The 26,312-nt window shown below is 42.0% G+C and overlaps 2 protein-coding genes across 2 annotated transcripts in view; both read left to right on the top strand.

Annotated features, from left to right (window-relative positions):
• LOC142955077 (myelin basic protein-like) overlaps positions 1 to 10,739 on the top strand; it is a 33,598-nt gene extending 22,859 nt beyond the window's left edge. Inside the window, exon 4 of the mRNA XM_076096431.1 lies at positions 10,309 to 10,739. Within this exon, the coding sequence (XP_075952546.1) occupies positions 10,309 to 10,607 (299 nt within the window). The 3' untranslated portion in view covers positions 10,608 to 10,739. The remainder of the gene's footprint in view (positions 1 to 10,308) is intronic.
• On the top strand, positions 10,733 to 24,992 carry LOC142955078 (myelin basic protein-like). Its single transcript, XM_076096432.1, has 6 exons — positions 10,733 to 10,852; positions 18,779 to 18,883; positions 19,076 to 19,102; positions 19,665 to 19,694; positions 21,084 to 21,167; positions 23,637 to 24,992. Exons 1-6 carry the CDS (start codon positions 10,733 to 10,735, stop codon positions 23,667 to 23,669), a joined length of 399 nt encoding a protein of 132 aa, XP_075952547.1. The 3' UTR covers positions 23,670 to 24,992.
• Positions 24,993 to 26,312: the final 1,320 nt, after the last annotated feature.

Raw genomic sequence — 26,312 nt, 5'->3', positions numbered from 1 at the left:
AGAGACCAGATAATCACTCGATTGCATTCAGTCAGCAAGTGAGCACTCCTGAGTGAGCCCAGAGGACCTCTTGTTTAGCCTCATATCACGTCTGCGCAAAGAAACTGCACATCGTCTGTGAAGCAATAACTCTGCTTTCTGCTGGTCAGATATTTATATGAACTGGTAGTAGGCCCCGGAGTTTTGTTTAAAAGGACACGTCAACTATTGCAGTCAGCAGGACACACTTTGTGCAACTAATGCAACAGAGGAAGAGCAACGGATGTATCGCTTTACAGCTCAGCCCAGAGCACTTTGTTTTAATGAAGAATACTCAGAGAAGACATTTAAAATGATGCGATAATACTAATCTTCTATTGTCCTGAGTGAAAGGCACACAATGCATCAGCTGTCCTCCTCTGCATCCCATTCAGCGCACTGTGAATGTATGGTTCCCTCTGTGAGACCTCATTTCCATCCTGCATGGCCGGACTCAAGTTGGCAACAATGGAAAGCGTCGTATAGAGAGAGACAATTACAGAATGCAAATACATTGAATGGCTATTGCTGAGAATAATTACTTCATACATATTGTTAAAAATGGACTGGAATGAGAATCTTATGAATTGTAACTTTAATACCCGTACTGTCCAAATCAGATTTTGCTACCTTTCACATTTTATGGGTGGATTGATACAGCAACACATTTGCATTGTAAAAACTGCACATACTGTAGTTGCACTCCAAAACAGCGCAAACAACTGAGATAATTGGATTCTCTTCCTGAACCAAAATCAATTTTTCGAAAACATAGCAGCATTTTGTTGGAAAAATTGACAAAGCGAGCCGCTGAAAAAGCTAGGGACATAACATGTCCATCGCTTTCCTGTCCAAGTCTGTTCCCATAGCTTTGTCCGAGTCCGATCAATTTTCATTTCAGATTCATTCTCTGCAGGTCAAACTTTCAATCAAGGGAATTGAAAGGTATTTGATCACCTATTTCCCACAATATGTGCTTCCCTACCCTTGAAATCTTAAGGGTGGCTACAACAGGCTACTTCAGGGTGCATTGATTTGGTCCAAGCATGGTGGGGTTTAGTCCGAGTGCTCTTCACTACTGGGCGAGAGTGAGCATTGAGAGGATGGATGACTCCCTCCCCCACCTCTCTGTCTGCTCGTTACTAACTCAGTGGAGGAGCTTCTGAGAAGACAGATCAATCCCAAACGAAAACATAATTCAAGCATGCCCTTTAGACATTTGATTTCTCCCTACGACGTCTTGTGAATATTGAATATCTGGTTTAGTTTCTGAGGCTAATGAGATAGATGATGGATTTAATGCAGCGTTGTGTGTGATGTTCACAGCTGGGTTTGCGTTTGCCCTTCATCTGGCCTGCACAGCTCCCTCTGCTTTCTGCAGGGCCTCACTGTTCGCTGTAAACACTGAATGTGATATATTAAAATTGTACAGCAAAATCGTTTAACAGGTTGAATATACATTCATACAACCAAAATAATTATTCTTTGGGATGGTTTCACGGAACTAGCTTTGTAGCTCATTCACACGCGTTTAGAGAGCTGTAGTCTCCACAAGAAGGAGCTGTTCAGAAGGCAAGTTTATTTTATACACAAAAGCAATTACAAGTGCTTTACATACTGCGTTTAAACATTGAAAAGGAAAGAAAGCGTAAAACATTAAAATGCAACTTCAAATGTTCAAACATAAAAGCGTTAAACCGAGTCATAAGTCAGGTTTTATATCATCTGGAGGCGTGTTAAATGATCCTTGGTAACGAACCATTTCACCACGTCGTACCAGTTCTACCCATGCTGCTCTACGTAACCTCTAGAAAAGAAAAGTCGGCAGTTCAGACCTATAGATGTGTATGTTGATGTCATTACAAAAAAAGAATTGCTACCGCAATTTTGTCAACTGCGCCACCTGCAGGTAGTAGGTGTTGCATTATTTTGTATGTCTGCCGTTCTCTTGTGTCTTTTACATCAAACGTGTTCATGCTCAAACCTTCGCTGTGTTTTTTTGATTATTCTACACAGATACAGAGCAACATTAGCATTTATTTGTAGTCTTGCTTACATCAGCCTGTTGGATGTACTGGAATTTGTAGTTCTTTTGTTGTCTCCACCAACTCCTGAGGGACAAATCTGTCTCTTTAGCTGCTAAATGCTCCATGTTCACCAGCTAGTCCCTCACTTTAATGGTCTGCTGTCTTCTGATGGACAAGTAGTGAACATTCTGGCTTTTTAACGAGAGTGACTAGAGTAAACCAAAGCAGTAAACCCAAAACAATTAGCTAAAAGTTGCTAAAATGCTCCATAGAGCTGAAGGTAGCTGCAGAGTTGAGTGGGTTTAAACAACAGGATATTAACATAATATTAATATAGAGAATGCTGCGACAACTAATCGATTCAATTGATTCAAATCATATCATAGAAATAATTGGCAAGGAATTTGATCATCGATTAGTCAGGTCTATGTTATGATGCACGACAGAAGCTGTGGCAACACCTCCGTGGGGGCAGTAAGCAATGTAGCCAAGCCTCAAGCTACTTTAAAACTAAAACTTGGTGAAGCTAACGCCTGCATGGAGACAGATCACAATACTCAGATGGAGTTATTTCTGTCTGTTACTTTTGCTTTAGAATTAAACTGTAATCATGCGTTTGTCCATCAACGCCAATTTACCAGAGACGGCAGATTTTAGCTGACGCTTATTAGCTGAAATAAGGTCGTAGAGACAAATGTGAAGTAATGAACATTCAACACTTGTAAACGTTAACAATTCAAATGTGTCCCACTTTATATGAGCCAAGCGATGCAGTTCTGTTGAAAGTTGAGTCTTTAATGTAATACGGAATATTTCATGCCATCAGTCAGAGACGGTCTAAAGTGAATTCTTTAAATCTTTACAATTGAAACTCGAGCAATATCTGATCATAATAATGATCGACTGTATTTATAGAGCACTTTCCATCCAGGAGATGAAGCTCAAAGTGCTTTACAAAAAACGACTCATTCAAACAAGGCCAAGGACATAAAAACAGATAGACTGTTCGGAATAATAGAAAATAATGACAATCATGATGGACATTCCTTATCATGACCACTGCTGCAGCTGAAGGATTGTTTAGCCATCGAAGTGTTTTTTTGGGGTGGGGGGGGGGGGGGGGTTTGGTAATTTGCAACAATGTGTATGTGCTGTTTATTCTCCCTGAGAGGTTGTGTTAGCACTGCTGACTGTGCATACGGCACGTTATTGAGAATATGTGTGAGTGTGTTCCTCTGCTGTGCATTTGTCTGCTGTACCCGCCTATATATATGCAGTGGCTCAGTCATTTGTCTCTGTGGCCGAGGCTGACATGAGCTGGTACGGGCCCTGGCACTGCCAACACGAAGCACCTCCTCTCCTTCCCCCTCAAAAGCTCTGATTGTCAAAGGGCAGCAGCCATCACTGGACCAGTGTTCTTTGGTTTGACACCATTGTTCAGATTCTCCCTTTCTGTCCCCTCTCACCTCGCTTACTCGCCTCTGATCTGCCTCTGATCTCTTTCCCTTTTTCTTTTTCTTCTTTTAATTATTAAATCATTCATTTATTAATGAACCAAAAGATGACTCAAAAAACTGCAAGAGCTACAACATGCACTGCATGCACGTTTTCTCGTATTCCCTCCTGTCCGCAGCTCTTGTCCTGATCGATTTCCTGAAAACACACACACCATGTATGTGTACGGCGTGTTCGTGTGCCATGTTGTAGGAGATTGTGCCTCGGTGTTGCCATGAGTTCAGGAGGCCACGTCATCTGGCCTCAACCATCTGGCAGGATAATCACTGAGTGTGTATGTGTGTTAGCAGCTGGGTCTGTGGCTACAAGAGTCCAAGGGGGGAGGGCATGGTGGCTAACCAAGAGAGGACAAAAGTACTACGCTACTGAATCCCATATGTCGGACAAGATGAAGTGGAGTTCTTTCCCCTCGGAAGAAAAACAACCAACTCAAATTAAATTGATGCCTGTTTAGACATCATATGTTTTACCCAGAACCATTCAGATTGCGTTGGGTCCAAATTAATACACCTCGTCTGATGTTTTTGGCATCAGAAAAATCAACAGCACTTTCATCTGTGAAAATGCATTTAATGCACAGTTGACCGAGTGGGCCTTTAGTGATGCATTTTCATTCAAATTTCACTACACATGCTTGTGGCCTCGACAACTCACAAAAGTTGCATTTGCGGTTAGATCTCAACTACATCATTTATACTTGGCCTTTCTTTGCATCTTGAGCGGATCAAATAGCTATTGAATATCCAAAAAGTGTGAAGTTGGGCTTTCCAAGATTTGTATTTAGCGATGGAAAAAGCAGTCAAATGTGTGATCCGACTAACGGAGGCGCATTTTGTTGAGTAAACAACAGTTTTTATCCAGATATGTGACACATGAGATCAATGCTTCCTGCACTTGTTTTGTCAGATTGCTCAAGATTGATTTCAGTGGCAATGTGAACAGGCCGACAGTATCAGAATCCTCTCTCCACCAGCAATGAAGCTGTCCCACAGCGGTGCTTTATTGGTAGGGGATTTTGTACGTTTTAAACCTTTTGTGTCTACCTAGTGGGTGAAAATACTGAATAGCTCCTACCTAGAGTCAGAGCACTGGTCGCAGCTATGCAGGCTTAAAACCACCATGTTTATTCTACCTCAGCTGTGGCCCGGAGGCATTTTGTTTTGGGTCGTCTGTCATTCCGTCCCTGCCATTATCGTGAACACGGTATCTCAGGAATGCCTGTCGGGGATTTCTACAAATCTGGCACAAATGTCCACTTAGAAGCAAGGATGAACGGATGGGGGGGGGGGGGAGGGGGGGGGGGGGGGGGGGGGGGGGGGGGGTGGTGTGTGTGTGTGTGTGTGTGAGAATAAATGTGTTTTGGCCTTTCTAAAATGTCAACATTTAATGGTTCTTACCTTTTTCTGTTTTTATAAAAGAAATTCAAATTGAATATCTTTGCATTATGGACCTCAGTTAGAAGATCTGAAGAAGGCTCTGGGTATATGTGATGGGCATTTCTCACTTGTTTCTGAAATTTGATAATGATCAAGAAACAAATAATACAATAAGTTCACGTTAGTTGCAGCCCCAAATCAGAATAAAGCAATATTTCCATTTGGTGTGACCACAGTTACTTGTTTGATCTCTTGACTGCAGAAGCACAAATAGTCAGGATATGTTCTTAATATTGTAGAGAGTTTACAACAAGCCAGTATGGCACACACACACACACACACACACACCTCTATTGATGCGAGGGAAAACCTGTAAATGTTTAATCAACTCTTGTCAAGAAAGCAAGAGTGATACAGAGAGAGGTGTAAAAAAAAACAGAGACGAAAAATAGCTGATGTTTGTGGGCAAACAAATCGATGCGAGGAGCTGTTGGTGATGACAGGCCTCGTCTTTCGGTATATGCGGTCGCAGTGCAAGGTGAGCCTCACAGCTGCTCGGATGAATACAGAAGCTCTGACACCGCTGTGTACATGATGGAGCACACAAGCCAAGACAAATGCAGCTAGTAAATTGATATACAGTGTGGGAAATTCAAAGGCTTGTTTGGTTTCAATTTGACATGGCAAAAAAGAAATATATATATATTTTTTGCAATATCTTGTCTTGACTTTATCATCACAGCGTACACTGGTACAGTGGTGTGCATTTGTTTCCCTTTGATTCACATCCTTCCCTATTTCAGTATCTACTCAAAGTGAAGTTTGAAGGTCATGAACATGGCCTGGGTCATAAGAAGAGAGTGCTTCTGCTGTGGCTCTTATCTCGTCCAGATAAATCTCTGGAGGACTAACGTCCTGAATGCCAAACGGGGTTTCACAGACAGAGAGAGGCTTTTTCTCTCAGGGCTTGTGGGTGCTTCAGATCCACCATGAATGCAGCGGCAGAAGGATTTTCGCCCTTTGGTGGGAGGTTTGGTTCGGGGCCACATAGCGATGGATGTTTCTTCAGAGGAATGCTTTCCGTGCCTCAGTCCCACCACAGTCCTTGTTGTTGTCCCAGAGGCTATAGGCTACACATCCTCTTCACACTGAGGAAGAGGAGGAAAAATGAGGAGATTGAGACCCACTCCCTGCATACCTCTTCCCTAGATGCCAATCTTTCCCCTCTTGCAGGGCGCTGAATATCTCCGCTGAACAGATCCCTTCTCATCACTTTTTGATGCCGTCCCCTAACTATTGAACCGAGATCGTGCAGGAGACAGAGGTGGTGATGGTAATTGTTCTGGGCACAATAATCTGAGGTGCCAGATCACTTGTCATTTGGCCCCCATAACTTCACAAGAATGATGAGGCCATCTGGCCCCTTTAGCTGTCGTAGGGACATCTTGGAGTCTTCATGGGGAAGTAATCAAGATGAGGTAACAGGCTGTTATCTGGTCACCTTCAGACTGTGTTCAAATATTGGCTACATTATGAGAAAGCGCTGGAAACATAGTTTGAATTAGGCCAGCATCTGTTGGTGCTGATGAAGGCAGGCTGTACAGAGTGATGAGGTTAACAGATTCTGACCCAACTGTCTTCTTCTCTGCTAAACCTGTGATGGACAGACGTTCTCTTGGGATTTCAACACATGAATAAATCCAGCATTTATGAAGGAAGCCAACAAAGGGAATGCAACAGACCCCTGCTTCTCTCTTGCAGCCTTATGAGTCCGACTGACGGATAATTGGCCCTTAGTGTTGCTTACAAGGTGTGCTTCTTTTGCATAACCTAATGTGAAGGAGGAGGAAAAAGAAACATGCTGCGTCATATTTGGCCTGATATGATGTGAAAAGCATATCTCCCCTTCTCTTTTGAATATTCTCAAATATTTCCAACAGAAACACGACGACGCTTAACCGTAAGCCCCCCACAGCAACAATGAGAGTTTACAGACGTCCAATGAATTCAAAACTCAGCAGCAAAGGCAATTGCAATTATTGAACAATTGGTTAGGTGTGCTGAGGTGTTATTAAGCTCTGCTGGGGGCAGAGCTTAATAACACCCAACAGCAGTTGTTATTAAACTAAAGGGGAAAATTTAGTCAGGAAGCAAACAAGTTGTTGACTGTAAATTAGACGTTGAGGCTTGGTCGCTCACCAACAGTGAATATATAATATTCACCGGTCGCTATCTGATCCAGCGTGTGAACGGATGGTGATGGACACGAATCAGTCTTATCTTCATTACCCAGATGAGTCGGGAATCTAACCCAAGCAGGGATCTAATAAGATTCTAAGAAGTAAATAACGCAATGATAAATCCCAAAACAATACTACTGCTGTCTAATTTATGTTTGGAGCTTGAAAGCAATTCGGTTTGAGTCACCTGATGCGTCCACCACCCGTCATTATTAGGCGGTTAAAACGTGTTGGGGACAACAGTAGGGGTCGGATGAGTCAGAAATGTGAGCACCTGTCTCAGTAATCGCTGAGTCATCAGCGCTGATCAACAATCCTAACCCTGACTCAGTGCACCTTTTGATAAGAGCGTGCAAGGAGTCAGATGATTAATAAGTTACTCATCAGCACATTTTATGGCCAAACATGATGGAGTCAGTATTCTGCACTGTGGAGGGTTCTTGAAGTTCAACCATGTCAGGACGTTTTTCTCTCTGATGTTTGTATTTTATTGGTATGGCAGTGGCGGATGGTAGCTCGCAGGGCTTAGAAAAATGACCCAACGGTAGATGGATGCTGCAAATGATTTAAGAGGGCTCATGGGCACTGAAGGACAAAAAAAACCAGCAGCTCTCTTATTTATTCTAAGCTTTGCGGTAAAATAACAGCCACAGAGGCTCCCCTAAGAGGTATTCACTGTTGGTGATAAAGAACGACGAGTTATGTTTCTGAATATTTACCGTGTGGAGATTTTACATTCGTTAGAATGCATTGCCATGATTGTAGGAGGCTGTGCTGCTGCAGGTGAGGATATATAGCTCCATATACGCATTCACAACTTAAACAAATGTGCTGCTGCAATCCCTCTGGAAAGGTCAGGGATCCATAGACCACATTGAACATGCACAGTGTCTCCCTAATGTGTCCTCACTGTTGGCTGCCAAGATCCCCGAGCCAGCGTTTACTCAAATGACTGGCAGGTCCTGCTGTGTGCTAACGAACTCCTGGGTGAAACTTTAAAACACAACAAGAACGTTTCATGCCAATGGAGTAAAAACAAGAAAAAATACAACATAAATCTTCAAAATTAACAGGAATTACAGTTGGTGTAAAAATTTGAATGCAGCAACAAATTGGTGAAAACAAAAACTGGAATTCAAATGTCAGTATTTAATGTATATGTATACATAGAATTTAACTGAATAGATCGCCCCCAATGTCACCGACACCAGATCAAGCGGTTTGATCGGCACAATATCAAATATCAGTATTGATATCAGAGCCACTCACTGTTTCATTTTTGCCATCAGAATAATTTGAAAGGTATTCAAAAATATAATATTTATATATATATATATATATAAATATATATATATATATATTTATATATATATTTTATTTTATTTTTTTATTTTTTTATTTTTTACACAAAGTGGCTTTACTATAAGCTTCTGCATTTCTTATTTTATGTTGTGCTTTTTAGAAAAGTCTTAGGAGAAAGTCTTTTGAATGGGATTTGTCATCAGCCTCGAAGCAACTATAACCCTGCGAGAATGTTGTTAGTCTTTTAGTGTCTCAAAACGGCCAATAAAACGGCTTTACAGCTTGTCAAGAATGGAATTATGAGAAAATGCAACACACTGAAAGAGACAACTTTCCCTAAGTACTTTTGACAGCAGTACGGTGTTGTGTTGCCAGGCTGCAGCGAGCTCTTAGGTACTGAGATTACGGACGTGCTAAAGAGACCACGCCGATAGCAGGAGAGTGGTAGTATCAGATCATTTTCATTCAAGCCTTTTTACCGTTATGTCTCATCACAGAAGGAGTTCAAAAATGATGCTTTTCATAGATGATTTTTGTTCTCCTCACTTATTAGACCTTTTGTTGGAGACCATGAATGAAAAATAAGCCCTCATTCTATAGTGAAACAATGGATGAGAACATCAAAACCAACATTAAATTCCTCACAGTAACGCTTCTGGACTTTCTGCGATGAAAGTGGAACAACAAGTTGAACCTGTTCTATAAACATTGTTTTGATGAAGGCATCGTAACCTTTTATCTGAAGCAGTGATGTGTGTAAGAGAAATGGTGCCTGCTCTGGGGCCCCGTCTCTCAAAGAACAAAAGTTGATCTCACTCTCTACCTACCAAGTCATATTTGTATTCACATTTCATACAATCACTTGCAAATCTGTCTGTAGGAAATCAAGCTGAAGAACTCATTTGACCAAATAATGAGAGATTATTATGCTGGTGTGGCTGCTACGGATACAATTTTTAGGAGTAATTCCATCTAAAATTGTAAGAAGCTTCTACATGGCAGCTCTGCACCCAGAGACAGCGGCCTCTCAGCTCTCGGGCCGCAAATCAGATAAGTGACAATGTGCATTGGGTGGAAAATCCATACTTATAGGAGTTATTTTAGGGACATTGGGCCCATTGTTTCCCCTGTAATAACTATGCAGCTCTGACAACAGGCCACTGTTTCAGCCAATATTAGCATGGAGATTCTCTGGTGTAGTGCTACACCATTTCTCCCAGTACAGTGCGGATATTGTTCTGGAGACAGGAATGCACTAGATATGTCCTCTGCTGTGGGAGCTGGCTAACCTAATGGATGGCTGTCAAAGTGGATGTTAGAGAAGCAGCTGCATTTCCATCTCGCTGGAAGTGATACGCTGGAACATTTATCTTTTACATGGGTGATAATGTAGGGAGGGGCGACAGGATGCACTGCACTGGAATGTAGGTGATGCAGCCTGAAAAAGTCAGGGAGGTTTCTGTTTATTTCAGTGTCATTTTGAAGAAACTTCTCTTGTAAAATTGTGTGAGCCCAGTACACGATTAATGTTTTGACTCAGAAGTCTGCCCATAAGAAAACTGAATGTGGTGGAAGCGCCCTCCTCAGAGACAAAACAGTGCTTAGTTTACACTTTCAGTTGCTCATGTCTTTAATCTCACATTTCTACCTTTTCCTCTTCGCCAGGTAAGGTTTTGTCCAAGTTACACTGTGAAATGTAAGCTCTGCTGGTCTCTGCTGCAGCAGGAAGGGCACGGTCCCGTCAAAAGAGCCCATTGTGCTGCTGTGGTTTTTGTTGTGTGCCATGCAGGGGCCCGAGCTCATAGATGACCCTTGTTTGTTTCTGCGCAGGCCTGGGTGAGGCAGATGCGAACCAGAACAATGGCTGCGTCTCGGAGAAGCCGGCGGTGACTGACTCCACGGGCGCTGAGGGCCCCCGCCAGCCCTGGCCTGACGCCAGCACAGCTGACCCTGATGAAGCCACACCACGCCCCCACCTGGCCCGCCTCTTCTCCCGAGATGCCCCGGGCCGAGAGGACAACACCTTCAAAGAGCGACCCTCCGAATCGGACGAGCTACAGACCATCCAGGAACACAGCGGAGCAGCTTCAGAGTGCGGGTCGGATAACCCTGAACAGGACCTAGACTAGGCTAGCTTTTTTTTTTCCCACCCTCCCTCTCTTGTCCCTCCTCTGTTTTTCGATCTCTCATTTAAGAGAGAGACACAAGAGCCCCACATTCAAATTTTGCCAAACACAAACCAACTACTACAACCATGGCATCTGCAAGCAGCTCCGCACAGGCCGCCTTCGGGCTGGGCCGGAGGAAGAAGAGCCCCGGCCTCCTGGATCAGATTGGAAATTTCTTTGGAGGGGACAAGAAGAGGAAGACCAAGGTGAGGAAGCGGGGAGCGTCGATGTGAAAGCTCGACCCTTTCTCATGTATCTGTTTGTTTTGCCGATTCACTCCCAGAACCACTTTTTACTTTTTAATTTGTTGCAACATATTTGTCATATAGATTTGTGTTGGTTTTACTCTTGTTTTTATGGTGAACCGAAGTCTGACTCTGTCCTATGGGTCACATTAACTGGCTAATAGGTTGATGGGTCGACACTGGATCATGACTTCGGGTGGGATTTGTTTTATTTTTCATTTTCAAGAGCTGTGATTTTGAATCATTTAAAGACACATTTCTATGTTGTTCCGTTTTGCTTTTATTTGAATGGTACTGACATTAGTAGCATTTTCCTCCTCAGCTGAGTATAATGTATCTGTTGTAGAGCTGAGTTGGTGGAATTGTTTTCTACCGTTATGCAGTTTGCTTCTTGGAACGTCAAACCGGAGTTAAGAACCGCCGTGTTTTAGAGGTACTTTCCTTAATGATGATGACGATGATGAAAGAGATTCATGTCCGTATCATTTAGATGTGATAGTGGAACATTATTTTGGATTTTCTAGAGTCATTGGGTACTCTGCAGAGCCTCTTTGCAGAGAGTTAGTGTCTTTGATTGTCTCTGGGGTCATTTCTAACATCTGTGATAAGCCACAGGGAGTTACTTGGCTATTGTTTGCACCATACAGCATTCAGCTAAGTCACTTTCACAGTTATTGATGATCACATTATGCTATAAAAGATCAAAGAGATGCATTATGTGTATTAACACATAATGACATGTATTAGATTAAAGGGCATATTATATACAGTCTGCATTCTATAAAATAAGAACAGGCTCATCTTATCTTGCAGGCAAGTGGTTATTATTATGAGGCATTGGAGCCTGCATTGCATTTTGTATTACTTTGTATTCTAGTGTTGTCAAGAGACCCTCATTTTAACCATTAGTAAATATAAAAACCTGTCTGATCAGGTCTACTTTGTAAAGTAAAGTTGTGCTGTTAAAGTAAAGTGTTGGTTTAGTGGCTTTCTTTGCTCAGGTAGGGAAAGCTTAATTTGTACTCGTGGCCCCAGTTTGTCCATCAGTTAAGACGGACATGATGGGCTGCTTAGCACTGTTGCCAAAGCCATTAAGAACCAGACTGCTGCTCTGCTGGTTCCACACCTTTCCAGTGCGTGGGCTGTGTGTGCACTCAGTGATGCCCTCTGGAGGTGGTGATGAAATGGAATTCCAGCTTAAGTTTTCAAATTTGAATTTAAAAAACATTGGTTCACAACAGCATTGAAATCTCGGTTATCTTGACAACACTAGTGAAACGCGCTGAAGCTAAATCCCAAAGCCTCTTGGACGTCCCATCGCGAGTCTGCTCATTTCGACTGCTGTCTCAATGCATGGACATTGCTGACAACGGTTTGAAGAAAGAGCGACAGCTCAGCGAACTAAATCCTGTGGACAAATATACTCTCTGATTTTAAGCTTGTTTTCTATCCAGCTTTTTTTTTACCCTGCAGAGCGCTAAATCAGCAGGTTTGGCAAGGTAATTGCAAAGAAACCACTCAGCAGCATGCATGTATGCATTACCCCCCCCCCCACGCCTTATGTCAGCTATGAATAGGTGTTCATTGTAAGAAAAAGATTTTGTGTATGCTTTATGCTACAAATCTTTGCATTAGCCTGTTCTGCTGATCAGATGTCGATTTGCTTTTGTAAAATGTTACTCGTGAAATGTTCAGGGAAAATGTCAACGGAACAAAATTCTGAAGCTTTTATTCAACAATAAGCTGGTGACCTATTTGCTGCATATTTTCTTATTCTTTATGCCATAATATTGTACATTGCTTTCCATATTGATGACAGGTTTTCTCAAACAAAGTTGTACAAATAAATATTTATGTATTCACCAAGGGTTTGCCTTCAGACGATGAGCGTTCACAGCTCAAGTGAATGACAGGCAGGTTCGGCCCACCTCCGTTGCCTCTAGCAAAAGATCAACCTGCACTAACTTTCTGCTGCAAACACTTCCCATTTTCCAGCAAGAATTCCTCATGAAGACAAATATATTTTCCAGCTTAACTTCTGATCTGCCCTGCCAGGGACACGTCTCCACAGACGTTCCTTAATGCGTACTTCGACTTCAAGGCTGCAGTCATTTTGGGAAAGATTGTGTCAGTGTTTTCTGTTGGATCTTCAATACGCATGCTTGTTTGAGTTATGCTCGAGTAATTGTTTTAAGACGTGGCAGGTGTGGAGACCTTTACAAACTGATCCCAGTCCTTTGTTAGCCGAGTCTGGGTTTATAGAACCTGCTAAGACGGCACCAGAGTTCTGAGATGTCTCAGGACATGAAACGACTGCAGGAAATCTGCATTTGAATGATAACTGATGTTTGATCATTTCAAATTACAGGGATAATAGTGGTGCTAATTGGAGGCAAAATTAAATTTGAACGAGCATTAGCTATTCCAACAGAAATGTAGACTCATAAAAAACAGATAATATGTTTAATTTGCATATTAATCTGTTGAATGGCAGACAGAATCAGTCATATAATGCAACGCAGGAGTGATTACGGTATATTAATCAGGCTTCAGCAGAACAGTTCACAGTCGAAACCAAAACTCGTGTGATACTGTTCTTCAACCCCAGTGTCTTGGATGAAATGGGGGTGTCGGCTGTGCCCCCCCCCCCCCCCCCCCCCCCCCCCTCACAAAAGTCTGCTCACCTCAGGTTCACGCGTCTTTGACCCAGTCGGACAGTTTGTTTGAACCAGCAGCGGATCGTTGCTGGTTCCGGTTTTGTAACGCCTTCAACTTTGCAGACGATACTTGTAACCGTTTGTATCTGTTGTGAACTGTTGTGACCGGTTACCTGTTCCTAACCTGATCCTGTTCTAAACCTTTTCTTGGATTTCTTGCTTGATTAAACTCTTTAACAACACCCTCAACACTCTCCTTGTTTTGTTTTAATGCTTGACGCTTCATAGTATAATAAAGGTTACCTGCGGGGTCTTAAACATATTTTTAAGTAGTACTGAATTTTGTTTACAAATGTCTTCTGTAGGATTAAATATTCAAAAATAACTGTCAAATGCATAAAATGTTTTGTGTGTGTGTAACCCATGTGACGTTACAGTTTGTGTGTAACAAACTTGGACGTTACACGACAGTACAGATCGGTGTACTTGACCTCTTGACTTTGGGAGTTGTCAGGATGGAAAACAAAGCTACTCGCTATAACAGCTAGCACCTTGCTACTAACAAGCTAACGTTAGCGCGTCGACTCAGAATGGGCAAGTGCTCGGCCGTTTTTAGTGTCAAGCAGGTCATTGAGGTTGATCGTGTAGATCCAAAGAGGGGTTTTTTTTTTGGGGGGGGATAAGTGGTACATGTGTCATCAAAACTTGAGGTTAATTTAAGGTTTTATTTTTATAATATTGCCATGTCCTGTTTCGAGGCTAACGTTAGCGTGCAGCACTTTATTTGCTCTGGCAGTGAGCGAGTGAATTGCTGTGTGTGAGAAGGATTGTCTGTGGTATCCCAGAGTTTGCCGTTTGATTGAACTAACTACCTTTAGCTAATTTCATGGCATTTCTCCACTCAGTTACCAGTGATGGAAAGGACCTAACTAACGTTACATGTGGGAGTAGCGTTACTAAAGTACAACTTTGACATGACTTGAACTTTCATTGAGTATTTCTGTTTTCTGCTACTTTATACTTCTCCGCTACATCTCGTGAAATTTGCAGTTTTTTCCACTACATTTATCTCACAGCTTTAGTTACTTTGCAGATTCAGATTAATAATTAAATATAAAATGAAAATTAAATAATAATAAATAAATAATGATTTCTATCAATAAGGAATTTGTTGGTCCCTTGGAGAAAATTATATCTATATAATCAAGTTAGCTCCTAATTTACCAGCTGCAAAGATAATAATAATAATGCTAAAAAAGCCAATGTTGCAATTTATTTTTCTTAGATTAGCCCCAAAAAACAAAGAAAAAAGACAACTGTAGAAAACTTTTCTTCAATGATCTTGTGTTCGTTTGCAGTCTAAGCCATTAAGATTACAGACTTTAAGACAAATTAATATATTCCAGAGCTCAGTCAATCACATGGACGTACTGCAAAACAAAAGATCTTTTCAGAGAAGGTTAAATGGAAAGCGGAGCTATAGTTTATATCCGCTGTGATAGTACTGAGTAATGGATTATTGGCTTGACTTGTCTGTGTGAGCCTCAAGATAAAATGACAAGAGTAGTGAATAAAACACCTTTCAGTCACAGTTTGTCTTCTAAATGGACAGAGTTTAGTAATTACCTGAATCCGAACGTTCTTGTTTTCTGGAGGCTTGCATAAATTGAAATAAACTCTGCGTTAACATGAAGAGCATGTTCATGAATATTACAAAATTCCCCTTTGTTTGTTCCCCTGGTTAGATAGACCAAGAAAGAAGTACAGCCTGGCATAGGAAGGAGTTGCACAATGAAAACATCGTTTAGGATTGTGGACAGACATGCAGCTTAATTCAAGCCTTTCCTTTAGCATAAAAACAACAACCTATTCCTTCCCTTTTTCTAAGCTCCATTCCCCCATTTTTTGTGTTTTTTTCATCAGTTATATCTGACAGCACAGATTTTGGCTTAATCAGCCTCCTTTTTAACTGGTATTTGATCTTGCGAGGCATAAGAACTGATTACCTTCCAAGGGGAGCAGCGAGCTGCAGCTGGCCGATCGATTCGCCCCGCGAGTCCCAAGAATTGAACGTAATTACTACTTTTGTTTTCTAGCTGAGCAAGGATGCACAGTCTGACACAAGGGAGGTAATGAATGTGTGAAAGAGAGCGGTTTCCTCTCGTTCGGTGCTGCAGACTGGATACCTGACTTGATGAGGTACAATTATCTCAGCACAATTCTTCATGAATTTTACATGCACGTTTCTGATTTGTTTATTAGTTGATTAGTGACACTCTCTAATGATGAAGAATCTCAAGAGTCACCCCCTCTGCTACCAGTGAATTATTAAGCATCATCCATAATGACAGATTCCTGCCAGACTGTGACCTCTAACCTCAGAGGAGGCGGTTGTGATCATTAACCTACCCTTTGTGATACGCTACAGGGCACAAATACCTTGTATCTCACTCCATGTCTTGAATCCTGATTATCTCACTTGACTCATTTGCTCATATTGTGCACATATCCGGAATGTATATGTGACAGCAGAAGTGTCTGAGAGCTGCCCATCCTTTCGAGATAAAATAAAAGGAATAGTTTAACATTGATACAACTAGTATAATCTGATGATCATGAAGCTGGAGCAAGGTGATCTTTATCTGAGATGAGCATAAAGACTGGAAATGGGCAAACGGCAAGTCTGGCTCATTAATTAATATGTTATAGATGAATTAAACAAACAAGATATAACATATTATTGCTACTAAGAGGAACTTTGTGTTGATTCTCACTCTGGACAAAAGCAGTATTGTTTCCTAGCACCAGAATCCCTTTAGAAACCTCTCATTTTACTGTGGCAGGGTCTGACACTCTGCCCCACACAGTCCTGGTTCTGGTGCTCCTGGGCCTCCCTTCCCAGCAGTGTGCCCAACAATACAGCCCGGGCCCTCCAGCAGCGCTCCCCGTGGAGCAGCGAGGCAAAGCTCTGCTCCTGGCCGGAGGTTGGAGAAGCTCTCCACCTCTCACTGGAGCTGAGGCAGCAGTGAAGCCAGATCTGGGTGTGTCCATGGTTAGCATGCTTACACATTACCTGCTAAACATCAGCGTGTTAGCATCCTCGTTATGAGCATATTGCCATGCTAGCATCAGTATTTAGCTCAAAGCACCGCTGTGCTTAAGTTCAGCCTCATAAAGACGCTAGCATGGCTGTAGGCTGTTAGTCTTGTTTTACCTTTGGAAAGAGCAGTTCTCCTGGTTCAATAGTTTTATATTAAATGGACAGTTATGCGAGTGATGTTGATGTCAAATTACTCCTATAAAGACAACCTAATTCAGCCTATAGCCACTTTAGGAAACCAAGGAACTGACTATTTCCTTCTTCTGCAGTTTGTATTTCTTGTTCAAATGATAAAAGAGCTGAATATTCAGCATGAGCAGTGATTGTAGCTGTAACTCTGATTGTAAGTCAAACTTCCAAAGGAAAGGTGTCACGTAACTGGACAAACTGTTTGTGTATTCTATATGAAATGCACACAAATGATGTGCGTGTGCTACAGGCAGACGCTCTCTTCGAACCTTCTTTTCACTCTCACACACTTCGGACATCAAAACAGCTTTTAATTTAGCAACAGAAAACTGTCACTGCTCACGATGTGAAAGTCTCCATCATCATTAACAGCATACCAGAAGCTAAGGGAAAAACTCTGGTTTTTTAGCCATTCTAAATGGAAAAATAAAGACAGATAAAAGTGTTTTCGAGCAGGAGAATACATGACAAGAGGAAAGAGCAAATACAGAGTAGACCTCATTCACATCAAAGGGTCGACTGGCGGAAATTGAGACCATACTAGCAGAATGCAAACAGCATTATTTGATCTCCTATTTCTTTCCATCTCTTCCTTTTCTTGTCTTCTTTCCCCAAACAAAGGCATGACAGCGGCCACAGAGGCTGCTTTATTTCCTCCCCTCCCTTTCATTTCTGTGTGCATCTCCAATCATGTACATCCTGTCAGAAACAGACATGCAGTAACACACACACACAGAGACACGCACTTATTCAAGAAAACATCATTAAGCATCACTATTGAAAGCAAAGGGGAAGCTACAGAGCTGGAATACATAAAACCTTACAAAAGACAGTAAAGGTGACATATAATCTGACACCACATCATATTGTGTAAAAGGTGGGGGTGGTGGTGGTGAAAGCTTCCCCTCTTTCCGTTACCTAACGGTTCTTTGATGTGAGATAATGGATGTGAATCATCAACATCTCCCTCACACATAAAATCACACACGTTTTCCTGTTACGTTAATGGGGGTCAGAGAAAGGGATGAATGAAGTAACATTAACTGAAAAGACTGAACATACTCAGTGGGTGGAAATTTGTTTTTTTCTCCCGTGAGCTGCAGGCTGTAGATGGCGTTTGGTATTACAGGGATTAGACCTTTCACCTTTAATGTGTCTGTGCCATTTGCATAACATAATAGAGGATACTTTTAATGCACCAGTGTTTTTACCCAGGCCAAAAAGTGGTATTCTTTGTAAAGTCTGACTTTGAGGAGGTTGGCTGCATTGATTTGTCCTTTGGGGTGATAATTAGTCCTTTTTGTTGAGATCAAGCCATTGACAAAGGAACATACTGACATCCTCAACTGCTCATTTGTTGCATTCCAATTAGTTTTTCATGACTCATGGTCAAAGGTTTCTGCCAGGTTGGGATACGGGTTAATGAGGTGGGAGTCTGCGACGTGAGACTGCTATTAATGCTGCTGATTGAATGAATCTCTACGGCTGGATGAAAGCTATCGGGAGGTTCTCCACTAAGAAGAGTCAATCAGAAAAATATATTCATATTTAGGATTTAGGATCTATGTACCATGAGTTTTTCAGGGTAAAGATGTTAATAAAGGAGTAATTATTCTGTATTTTTATACCTGGACCCTATAAACACATTTTTTTGCGTTCAATGGGTAAGTGGGACAGGACATCCTACAGATTTATTTTTGTATTGTTTTAGGTATTCATTCATACAACCCCAGTGTTTTAATGTTTTAACTGTTTCTTTTTCAAGTATTAAGTATTAATCATACATTTATTATTAAAGCTTTTGAAAAAATCCCTGTGAAACTGTATTTGAGCATCTCTCTCTCAAGAGCTTACGGTCAAGTCATTTTGTGCAAAATCATACATTTATTTAACATGTAGGTGTGTTGTTCCTTTCCTTTCCTTTCCTCTTCTCCTTCCCAGGGATCTTTCCGAGGTGCTCTCTCTCCAGGCCCCCAGAAAGCCTCTGCGACTTCCCCACGTAAGCGTGGAGCAGAGAACGCTGTGGTCCATTTCTTCCGCACGATCGTAAGTGATAAAAACAATATAGTCACAGTATTTAGGAGTATAGGAGTCTGGATCAGCAGTGTTGCCACTATCCCTGTTTCTTCCAGCTGCTTTCCCTCCATGTTTGTCTCTTTGCTCCTCTGTTACTTTCTGTGATCTCTCACAAACTCAAATGTCCAATCTCTTTACTTGCTGTGATTAACTCCTCTTCAGGTTTCCCCTGCCCCTCCCAAGTCTAGGGTGAGTCTGCTTTATGTTGCTACTATTCACTCACACGTGAAATACAGAAATAGTAGGCCAGTATTGTCAATAGTGACAGTAAATAGATCGGGGATTGTACCCGTAGTGTAATCTGTAAGTCACTGAACCTATGCACAAAAAAATAGCAACATTTGGATGAAGTTTGAATAAAAGCACGTACAACATACAAAGAAAACTATTTAACCAGAATGCTTGAAGACAATTCATTTAGAAGTCATGAGATGATGGCAGTGTGTCACTACACTATTTTCCACATTCTGTATGTCTTTGCTGCTGCTGGATGTCACTAAATCTGTGCTCTTTCCAATGTGAGCACCTGCCTTGCTCCTCTCTCCTCCCCCCCCCCACATATCTGCACCCTTTGCCTCATCTCCTTTTGCCCCCTTGTGACCCTGTGACCCCCCCCCCCCCCTTGGACGGACCCTCCTATCTGCCTCCTCTCCTTCCCATCCTGCCTTTGCGCTGAGTAAGATACACATTTCTATTCGTCCGCTCTCCCTTTTACCTCTTGTCCTTGTTTCTTGTGTCTCTACCCCTCCAGTGGAGAGGACTAGCAGCCAGCATAGGCCTGGTAGGTGGTTTAAAAAACAAAACACAGAGTTATCATGCCTAATAAAACCGAGGGGGCAAGTGAGGTCATCCTCTGAAACAGCCTCCGAGTGTGTCGCCTGTGGCTCTACTTCCATTTAGTCTCCATCCACCACTTAAGCTGTTGTAATCTGTCCATACATCAGCGATAACGGCCTCATTTCCTTACGGCTGAAGTCCATTTCCAAATACATCATACCCATTTTGTAGCTTTTTGCAGCAATACTTATCCATATCATGTAGCTGTAGATTCATGATAACACAGGTACTGCTCTGCTCCTCATTAGCCTAGTTTCATTTCTCTTTTTTTAATTCCTCTGTGGCTGGGTGCAGTAAGGCTGCCTTCTGCTTCATTTTGCGACATTATCAGCATTTAACTCAGGGCCCTCATGCACGTGTGTGCGTGTGTGTGCTCAGAAAACTGAGACTGAGAAGGGACTGTATGAACATTATTTGGGCGGGAAGGGGGTCGAAAATGGGTAAGTAGGGGGAACCTTTGGTATCTTTATAAAGTGAAACATAAGGTTCAACTCCCTTCACCACTTTTAATCATTTTCATACAGTCTCTAAGTGTTTTTTTTTTTTTTAAGGGAATGAATCTTAAAACCAGTTTACATACATGTGTTTCATGCATATCTGACTGGACGTCAGCATCTCCACATAAAAGGATGAAGCTGTAGAACCATATCAGGTGTTTCATCCAAGAGTCGAGCAGCGATCTTTTAAAATGTTTCTGAAATAAAATACATTCTGTTCATTGCATCCAGCTTGAGGAGGTGAATAAATCAGTTGACTAAATGTCATTAAGTCACAAAAGGTAAAAAAGTCCAGAGCTGATTAGCATTCGCTGTCATGTTTTGAAGTGTCAGCACATTCTCACGACACTGGTCCAGATGACTGGCATGTGGTCAAAGTGAGATTAGTGCATGCTTTCAGAAAGTCAAAGAAATGAACTGTTGTGCAAGGAAATTCCCCCTTGGTTTCAAATTCTCAACAAAACATGCAAGCAGAAAGCTTTTATTTTCATATCTCTCTTCTCTTTCCAACTCGTGCATAATTCCCATGAACTGCTTGGATGAAAACACTGCCAGAAATGCAACACAATTATACTGTAAAAGTCAGGCCAAATGGGATTGCACTTTAACATACCCAGTGTCATCCGATAGTTTGGGTTACTGTCGAGCTCACTGATCTATCTATTGCTCCCGAGCACACACAAGAGAAAAGGGTCTTATGTTTTACTCTCTGAAATTTGAATCCTGGGCAATCTGTGAAAGGGTCAACCACATGAAGTCTTAATCCCCCTGACAAACATCTCAGAGACTCTATTAACACTGACTCCTTTCCTCCTTTTCTCTTCTCCCTTGGGCAGGGTGACCAGAAGTCACAGTCTGCTAAAGCCAAGAAGGCCAGTGCAGGGGACGGCAAAGGCACCCTCACTAGGATCTTCAAAATGGTAAAAAAAAAACTGCATTACAAAAACTTTTCAAGCTATTTCCCAGTGGCTTCTCTACACGGCTTCTCTCTTCACCTTGAAGTAAGATTGGATAGAAAAAGGATTATTTTCCTAATCACTTTCTTGCCCCTGTGTTGTTTTTTTTCCTGCCTCAGTGATGATATCAGCAGCAGAGTGAGTAACTGATTCGTGATGGAGGGATACTTGAGTTTAACTCACTCAACATTGATATGCTTAGAAGACATCCTAATCTCATTACCACTGCAGCAGCAGCAGCAGAATAATAAGAGAGCTTTGACAGAATAGATTGATCATCATGCATGCTACAAGCTTTATGCCCACGCTGATATAATCATGCTGAAGATGGTAGATCCAGTTCCCATAAGGGTCCAGCTGGGCTATGGCTAACATACTGTAACTGCTTTACAGCAGAGGGAGGGGTGGGCTCATGCACAATGTATATGTAATGTCTTTAATCACTTGCCAAGCACGACTGGCTCATGTGCTATGGAGGACTCAGTGCACACAGATGTTGGGAGAGTATAAAACTGATCCTTAAGTACACAGTACCACTCAGTAAACTGAGGCTTTTTAACTCCCACAAGAACATTTTCCGGGCAAACAATTTGAGACCGCGTAGCATTCATCCAATGCTTCAGCTTTAGCTTATTTATCAACATGTACTTCAGACTGCTGCTTGACTTTCCAATTCATCCTTCTTGTTAATTTGTTTCCATGTGTCATGAAAAGGAGCGGGCGGCTGTCATGCTCTGCCAGTTTTAACCTGTCAGGTTTTAATGAGCCAGCTTCTCTACAATGTACCTCGGATGACTTAGTTTAGCAATTACGGAAGCTTGAGAGAAATCTAAATTCCCCCCCGGGGCTGCGACTTAGCGAGCTCAAATTGCATACAAGAAAGAACTCTTTCATAAACTGTCTAGAACGGAGTTCATTGTGAGTGGCTGAATTGTTGTCACTAAGCTACAAAAGAGTAAACAGCTCTGGAGATGACGAACCTCTTGGATGCTCGTTTCAAATCTGTCTGATCGCGTCGACTCAGTTGCCATCCCGCTACCGCGATCCTTTTCTTTCACTCATAAACAGGCTTCACAGTCGAGGTGGAACTGAGCATAAAGCCGTGTTAACTTTCAATTGTGTCATGCTCTGTTACTATTCTTTTTATTTGCTTTCATTTTCCCATTTTGCTGTACAATGAATTTTTCTCTTTCATGACAGATAATGAATTTCATCTTAAATGGCTGTTAGAATAGAAGAAAAGCTCAGTCCCCAGCCTGTGTTTGATGATGAGGGGTACAAAGCTTCTTACATTAGATGGTCTTCCTAAGCAATCCATGAAGATTCGTCTCATTTGTATCATCGTTTTGCTTTCAGAGTTCATACTCTTTTTTCATCTGAATGAGAGGGTGGGATGGAAAAAGTACAAAATAGTCCTCAGAGAGGCTTTGTGAATGTGATAAACACAGGATGTGTTTTCTGAAACTTTGTGGACAAAAAGATAAATGGAAAACTGGGCTGTTTACCTCACAAACACATTAGCGGGATCTGTGAAATAATATGTAATTACCGGTACCTGTGAAAACCTGATTTCCTCTCCAAATGTCCAACTGTTTCTCTTTGGTATAAAGACAGAGTGAGAACCCTCTGTTGTTGATTTAAAAAAAAAGAAAGAAGAAAGATTTAAGACCTGCATGCAAAATGATAAGCATAATGCATTGAAGCTCATTTTTGCTTTTACTTTCTTACTTTAACTTTATCTTATTATTTCACTTATTATTTTCACTATGATAAGATTTGTATTTAGAAAGTCACATTTTTTATTCCATCATAATCTTGACTTACTCTCTGAAAATGTTGACTTGCTCGGAGTCGTTATCATTCCTGATATATTTCATTGATTTACATTTTACTTTTGTTTTCTATTGGCTTCCATAACTATGCATCATTGCAGGCCTGAACATTGCCCCACGAACATACTAACCTGCATGTTTCTCACATTAAAGGGCTACTCTGACTTTTCCGTGTTAAGCCCTGGTCTCATTACTCGGGAGGAGAACTTGCAACATCTAAAACATTGGAAAATGAGTTCATGTAATGACGTGTGACTGAAAGAACTAATGGCTGATGAAATAACCTCTCTGTTCTTTCCAAAGGCGTTAAAGATTATTCTGTAACACAGGATGTGCCAAGTTATAGCCAGACAGCTGTCATTGATGATTCATAATGGCCTTCATAAGACTTACATTGTTCTGTGACAACTTATTGTCTACAACCACCTATTACTTCACATGCTGTCTGCTGATGTGAAAACTCCCATCACAGTCTGGAGAGAGTGAAATGATCAAAGGGCCAGACTGAGAAAAAACACCAGGGTAGTCCTTCAATGCTGAACCAGATCTGTGGGACTGCCGCCTCCACATATTCATCACAAATGTCTTGTCTGTTACACAGGGAAGCAGGAGTGCTTCTCCAGGCAAACGCTGAAGTCCCTCTCTACAACCCCTTCCAACAGCACGAGGGCAGATGTTCAAGATCACATGACTGAAGTGGGGGAAAAAGAAGAAGAAAAGGAAGAAATCCTGTCACCCCTCCCTAAACTTACCTTCCCCTCCTCCTCTGATAACACTCTAACTTATGCTAAATCCCTCATCTCCCCTCTTACCTACCCACCCCTTTGGCTGGTAGATAGCGACACAATCTGTTGCCCCCCCCCCATCATTTGCGTGAACTTTTTTTGCTGAAATGTATCCCGAAGCCACTCACGTGTGCAGCCCGAATGCCCCCCCCCCCCTCTATACTTGTGCTTGAGTTTCTGCGGACGTCTTCGATGGTTCCTCTAACAAAAGGGCGGCTAAACCGAAGCACACCTGGAGCAGTTGAAGGATTACGGCCGGTGCAAGTCCGACTGACTTGACCGTCATTGCTCCCTTGCTGATTGTATGAAAAGGCCGGGGTGTTTCTGTTTTAAAAATGAGCGGTTTTCTGTCTCGTCACACTGTCTTCGTCATTCCCACAAACCTTTTCTGTGAACCCCAAAACATAAACCTGTGTTTAACAGATTTTGCGTTCTTATGAGAGCCATTTGGTCCCCGTGTGTTTTCATTCCACCTTTGTGTCTTAGCTGTAGTTAAGTGTCCTGTCATGTGATGTTGATCTGTGTTTGTCTTTCGGGCCTACGGCTGGCTGCGTTTTTTGTGGTAAAAATTTTATTTCTAAACCTTCTAAATCCCATTTTCTGCAATAGTCACTGATTTCTAATGTATCATTTCTTTTTTTGGTTCATGAGATAATGGTATATACACTAATGATGCTAGATTCAGACCTTCCCTCTTTGCTTTAGTGTAGTCTGGGTCTCTCCTTCGTCTTCGCTGTTTCTATCTCACACATGTCCCACATACTGTAAAAGTGCCTTTCCTCCTGACTACCAAACGAAAGTGCTGTGTTGCCTTCTCATGGATAATTTCAAAAAAACCACAATTTCAAAAAAGGTGCTCTGTAACTAACCCTGTAGTGACACATTATACGGTGTTTCTTGGGAATGTGTAATTTGCATGTTTTCTGAAGAAAAAAAAGCTCAGCACTACCACTGGTGCTGTTCAAAACATCCCCTCTTCCTCATGTGTTAAAAAGCGGCCGTGTTCGATCTGTAGCGTTCATCTCTCCCACTGTGTGTGCTTGAGCCTCGTGAGCGCTGTGTGATGTGTTTTTTCTGAATGGATCCTGTGGATGAATGTAAAGATCCTCTTCATTATTGTATGTGTAATAAAACATGACCAGCCACTTAACTGAGAATAAAAAATAAAAACTATAAAACCAACTCTACTCTCTGTGTTGTGCAGTGTGTGTTCTATCTGGCTTGGCACGACCAGAGGCAAATGAACTGAAGGGGGTGGAAGTGGTGTCACTGGGTCAGGGTCGCAGCATCACGGCAGGCTAATGTACTTTCATAGAGCCAGAATTCACGACACATTTCGGAGTCGTTATTCATGCCGAGCTTGATGAGCTACTCGTGACTTGAGCGGCTTGAGCACCATCCAGGCTCAAGTTTTCCCAAACAACTATTTGACTTGGTGAATGAAACATGAATCAGTGGGAAGGCAGGGTCCTGACATGTCACTGCTAAATAAGCACAGTGAGGTAAACTTCAAGAAATGATTGCATTCAATTTAAGGCTGGTTTAAGTAACAGATCTATGAGTTTTTTTCTGTGAGCCGTTTCCTCTTACTTCCAGTCTCTGTGCTACGCTCTGCTAATAACCTCCTGACTGAAAGTGGAGTTTACTTGTAAAAAAACTTTTCAAAGGTTAGTAAATGCAGTACTGGGAGACGTTCCACACTGCAGAGCATATCTTCACGATATTGTTGTCTATTCTGATGACTGGGTTGGTCACATGACTACATTGAGAGAGGTTTTCGAGTGTCTTTCTACCGCATCCCTAACACTCAATCTTGCCAAATGTGAGTTTGGAAAAGGAACTGTTCTCCATCTTGGTCAGCGGGTCGGTCGAGGACAGGTTCGTCCTGCGGATGCCAAGATCGCAGCCATTGCAGCATTTCCTGTAGGCCTACCAACAACCAGGAGAGAGCTACGCCGTTTCCTTGGGATGTCAGGGTATTATAGACGGTTCTGCAAAAACGTCTCCTCTGTAGCAGCTCCACTGACTGCTTTGACCAGTCCTGCAAAGCCCTTTGTGTGGTCTAGTGAGTGCAAACAGTCTTTTGAAAGACGTAAGGGTATAATGTGTGGCACTCCTGTCCTGACTGCCCCAGATTTCTCCTTGCCTGTCAAGCTGGAAGTTGATGCCAGTGCGGTTGGAGCTGGGGCAGTTCTTCTGCAAGAGGAGGACCAGGGCATCGATCATCCTGTGAGTTACTTCTCACGGAAGTTCAACAAACATCAACTTAGGTATTCCACCATAGAGAAGGAAGCTCTAGCAATGTTGTTCGCCCTACAGCATTTTGAGGTTTACCTTGGGTCAAGTGTTAAGCCTATTAAAGTTTTCACAGATCAGAACACTCTTGTGTTTATATCCAGGATGTATAACTACAACCAGCGTCTAATGCGTTGGTCTCTGATCATTTAAAACTACAGTCTTGAAATCAGTCTGAAAATGTTCTTGCGGATGTT

This window comes from Anarhichas minor, unplaced genomic scaffold, assembly GCF_050575085.1.
Source record: "Anarhichas minor isolate MPS153535 unplaced genomic scaffold, ASM5057508v1 ptg000022l, whole genome shotgun sequence".
Lineage (NCBI taxonomy): Eukaryota > Metazoa > Chordata > Actinopteri > Perciformes > Anarhichadidae > Anarhichas > Anarhichas minor.
Note: the sequence above shows the minus strand (reverse complement) of the source record. Positions and strands in the feature narration are given on the sequence as shown.

Coding starts and splice junctions, on each gene's coding strand:
- LOC142955078 (XM_076096432.1), top strand. CDS start 10,733: ATGGCATCTGCAAGCAGCTCCGCACAGGCCGCCTTCGGGCTGGGCCGG. Junction 10,853..18,778: donor ACAAGAAGAGGAAGACCAAG/GTGAGGAAGCGG, acceptor TCTCCTTCCCAG/GGATCTTTCCGAGGTGCTCT. Junction 18,884..19,075: donor TCCATTTCTTCCGCACGATC/GTAAGTGATAAA, acceptor ACTCCTCTTCAG/GTTTCCCCTGCCCCTCCCAA.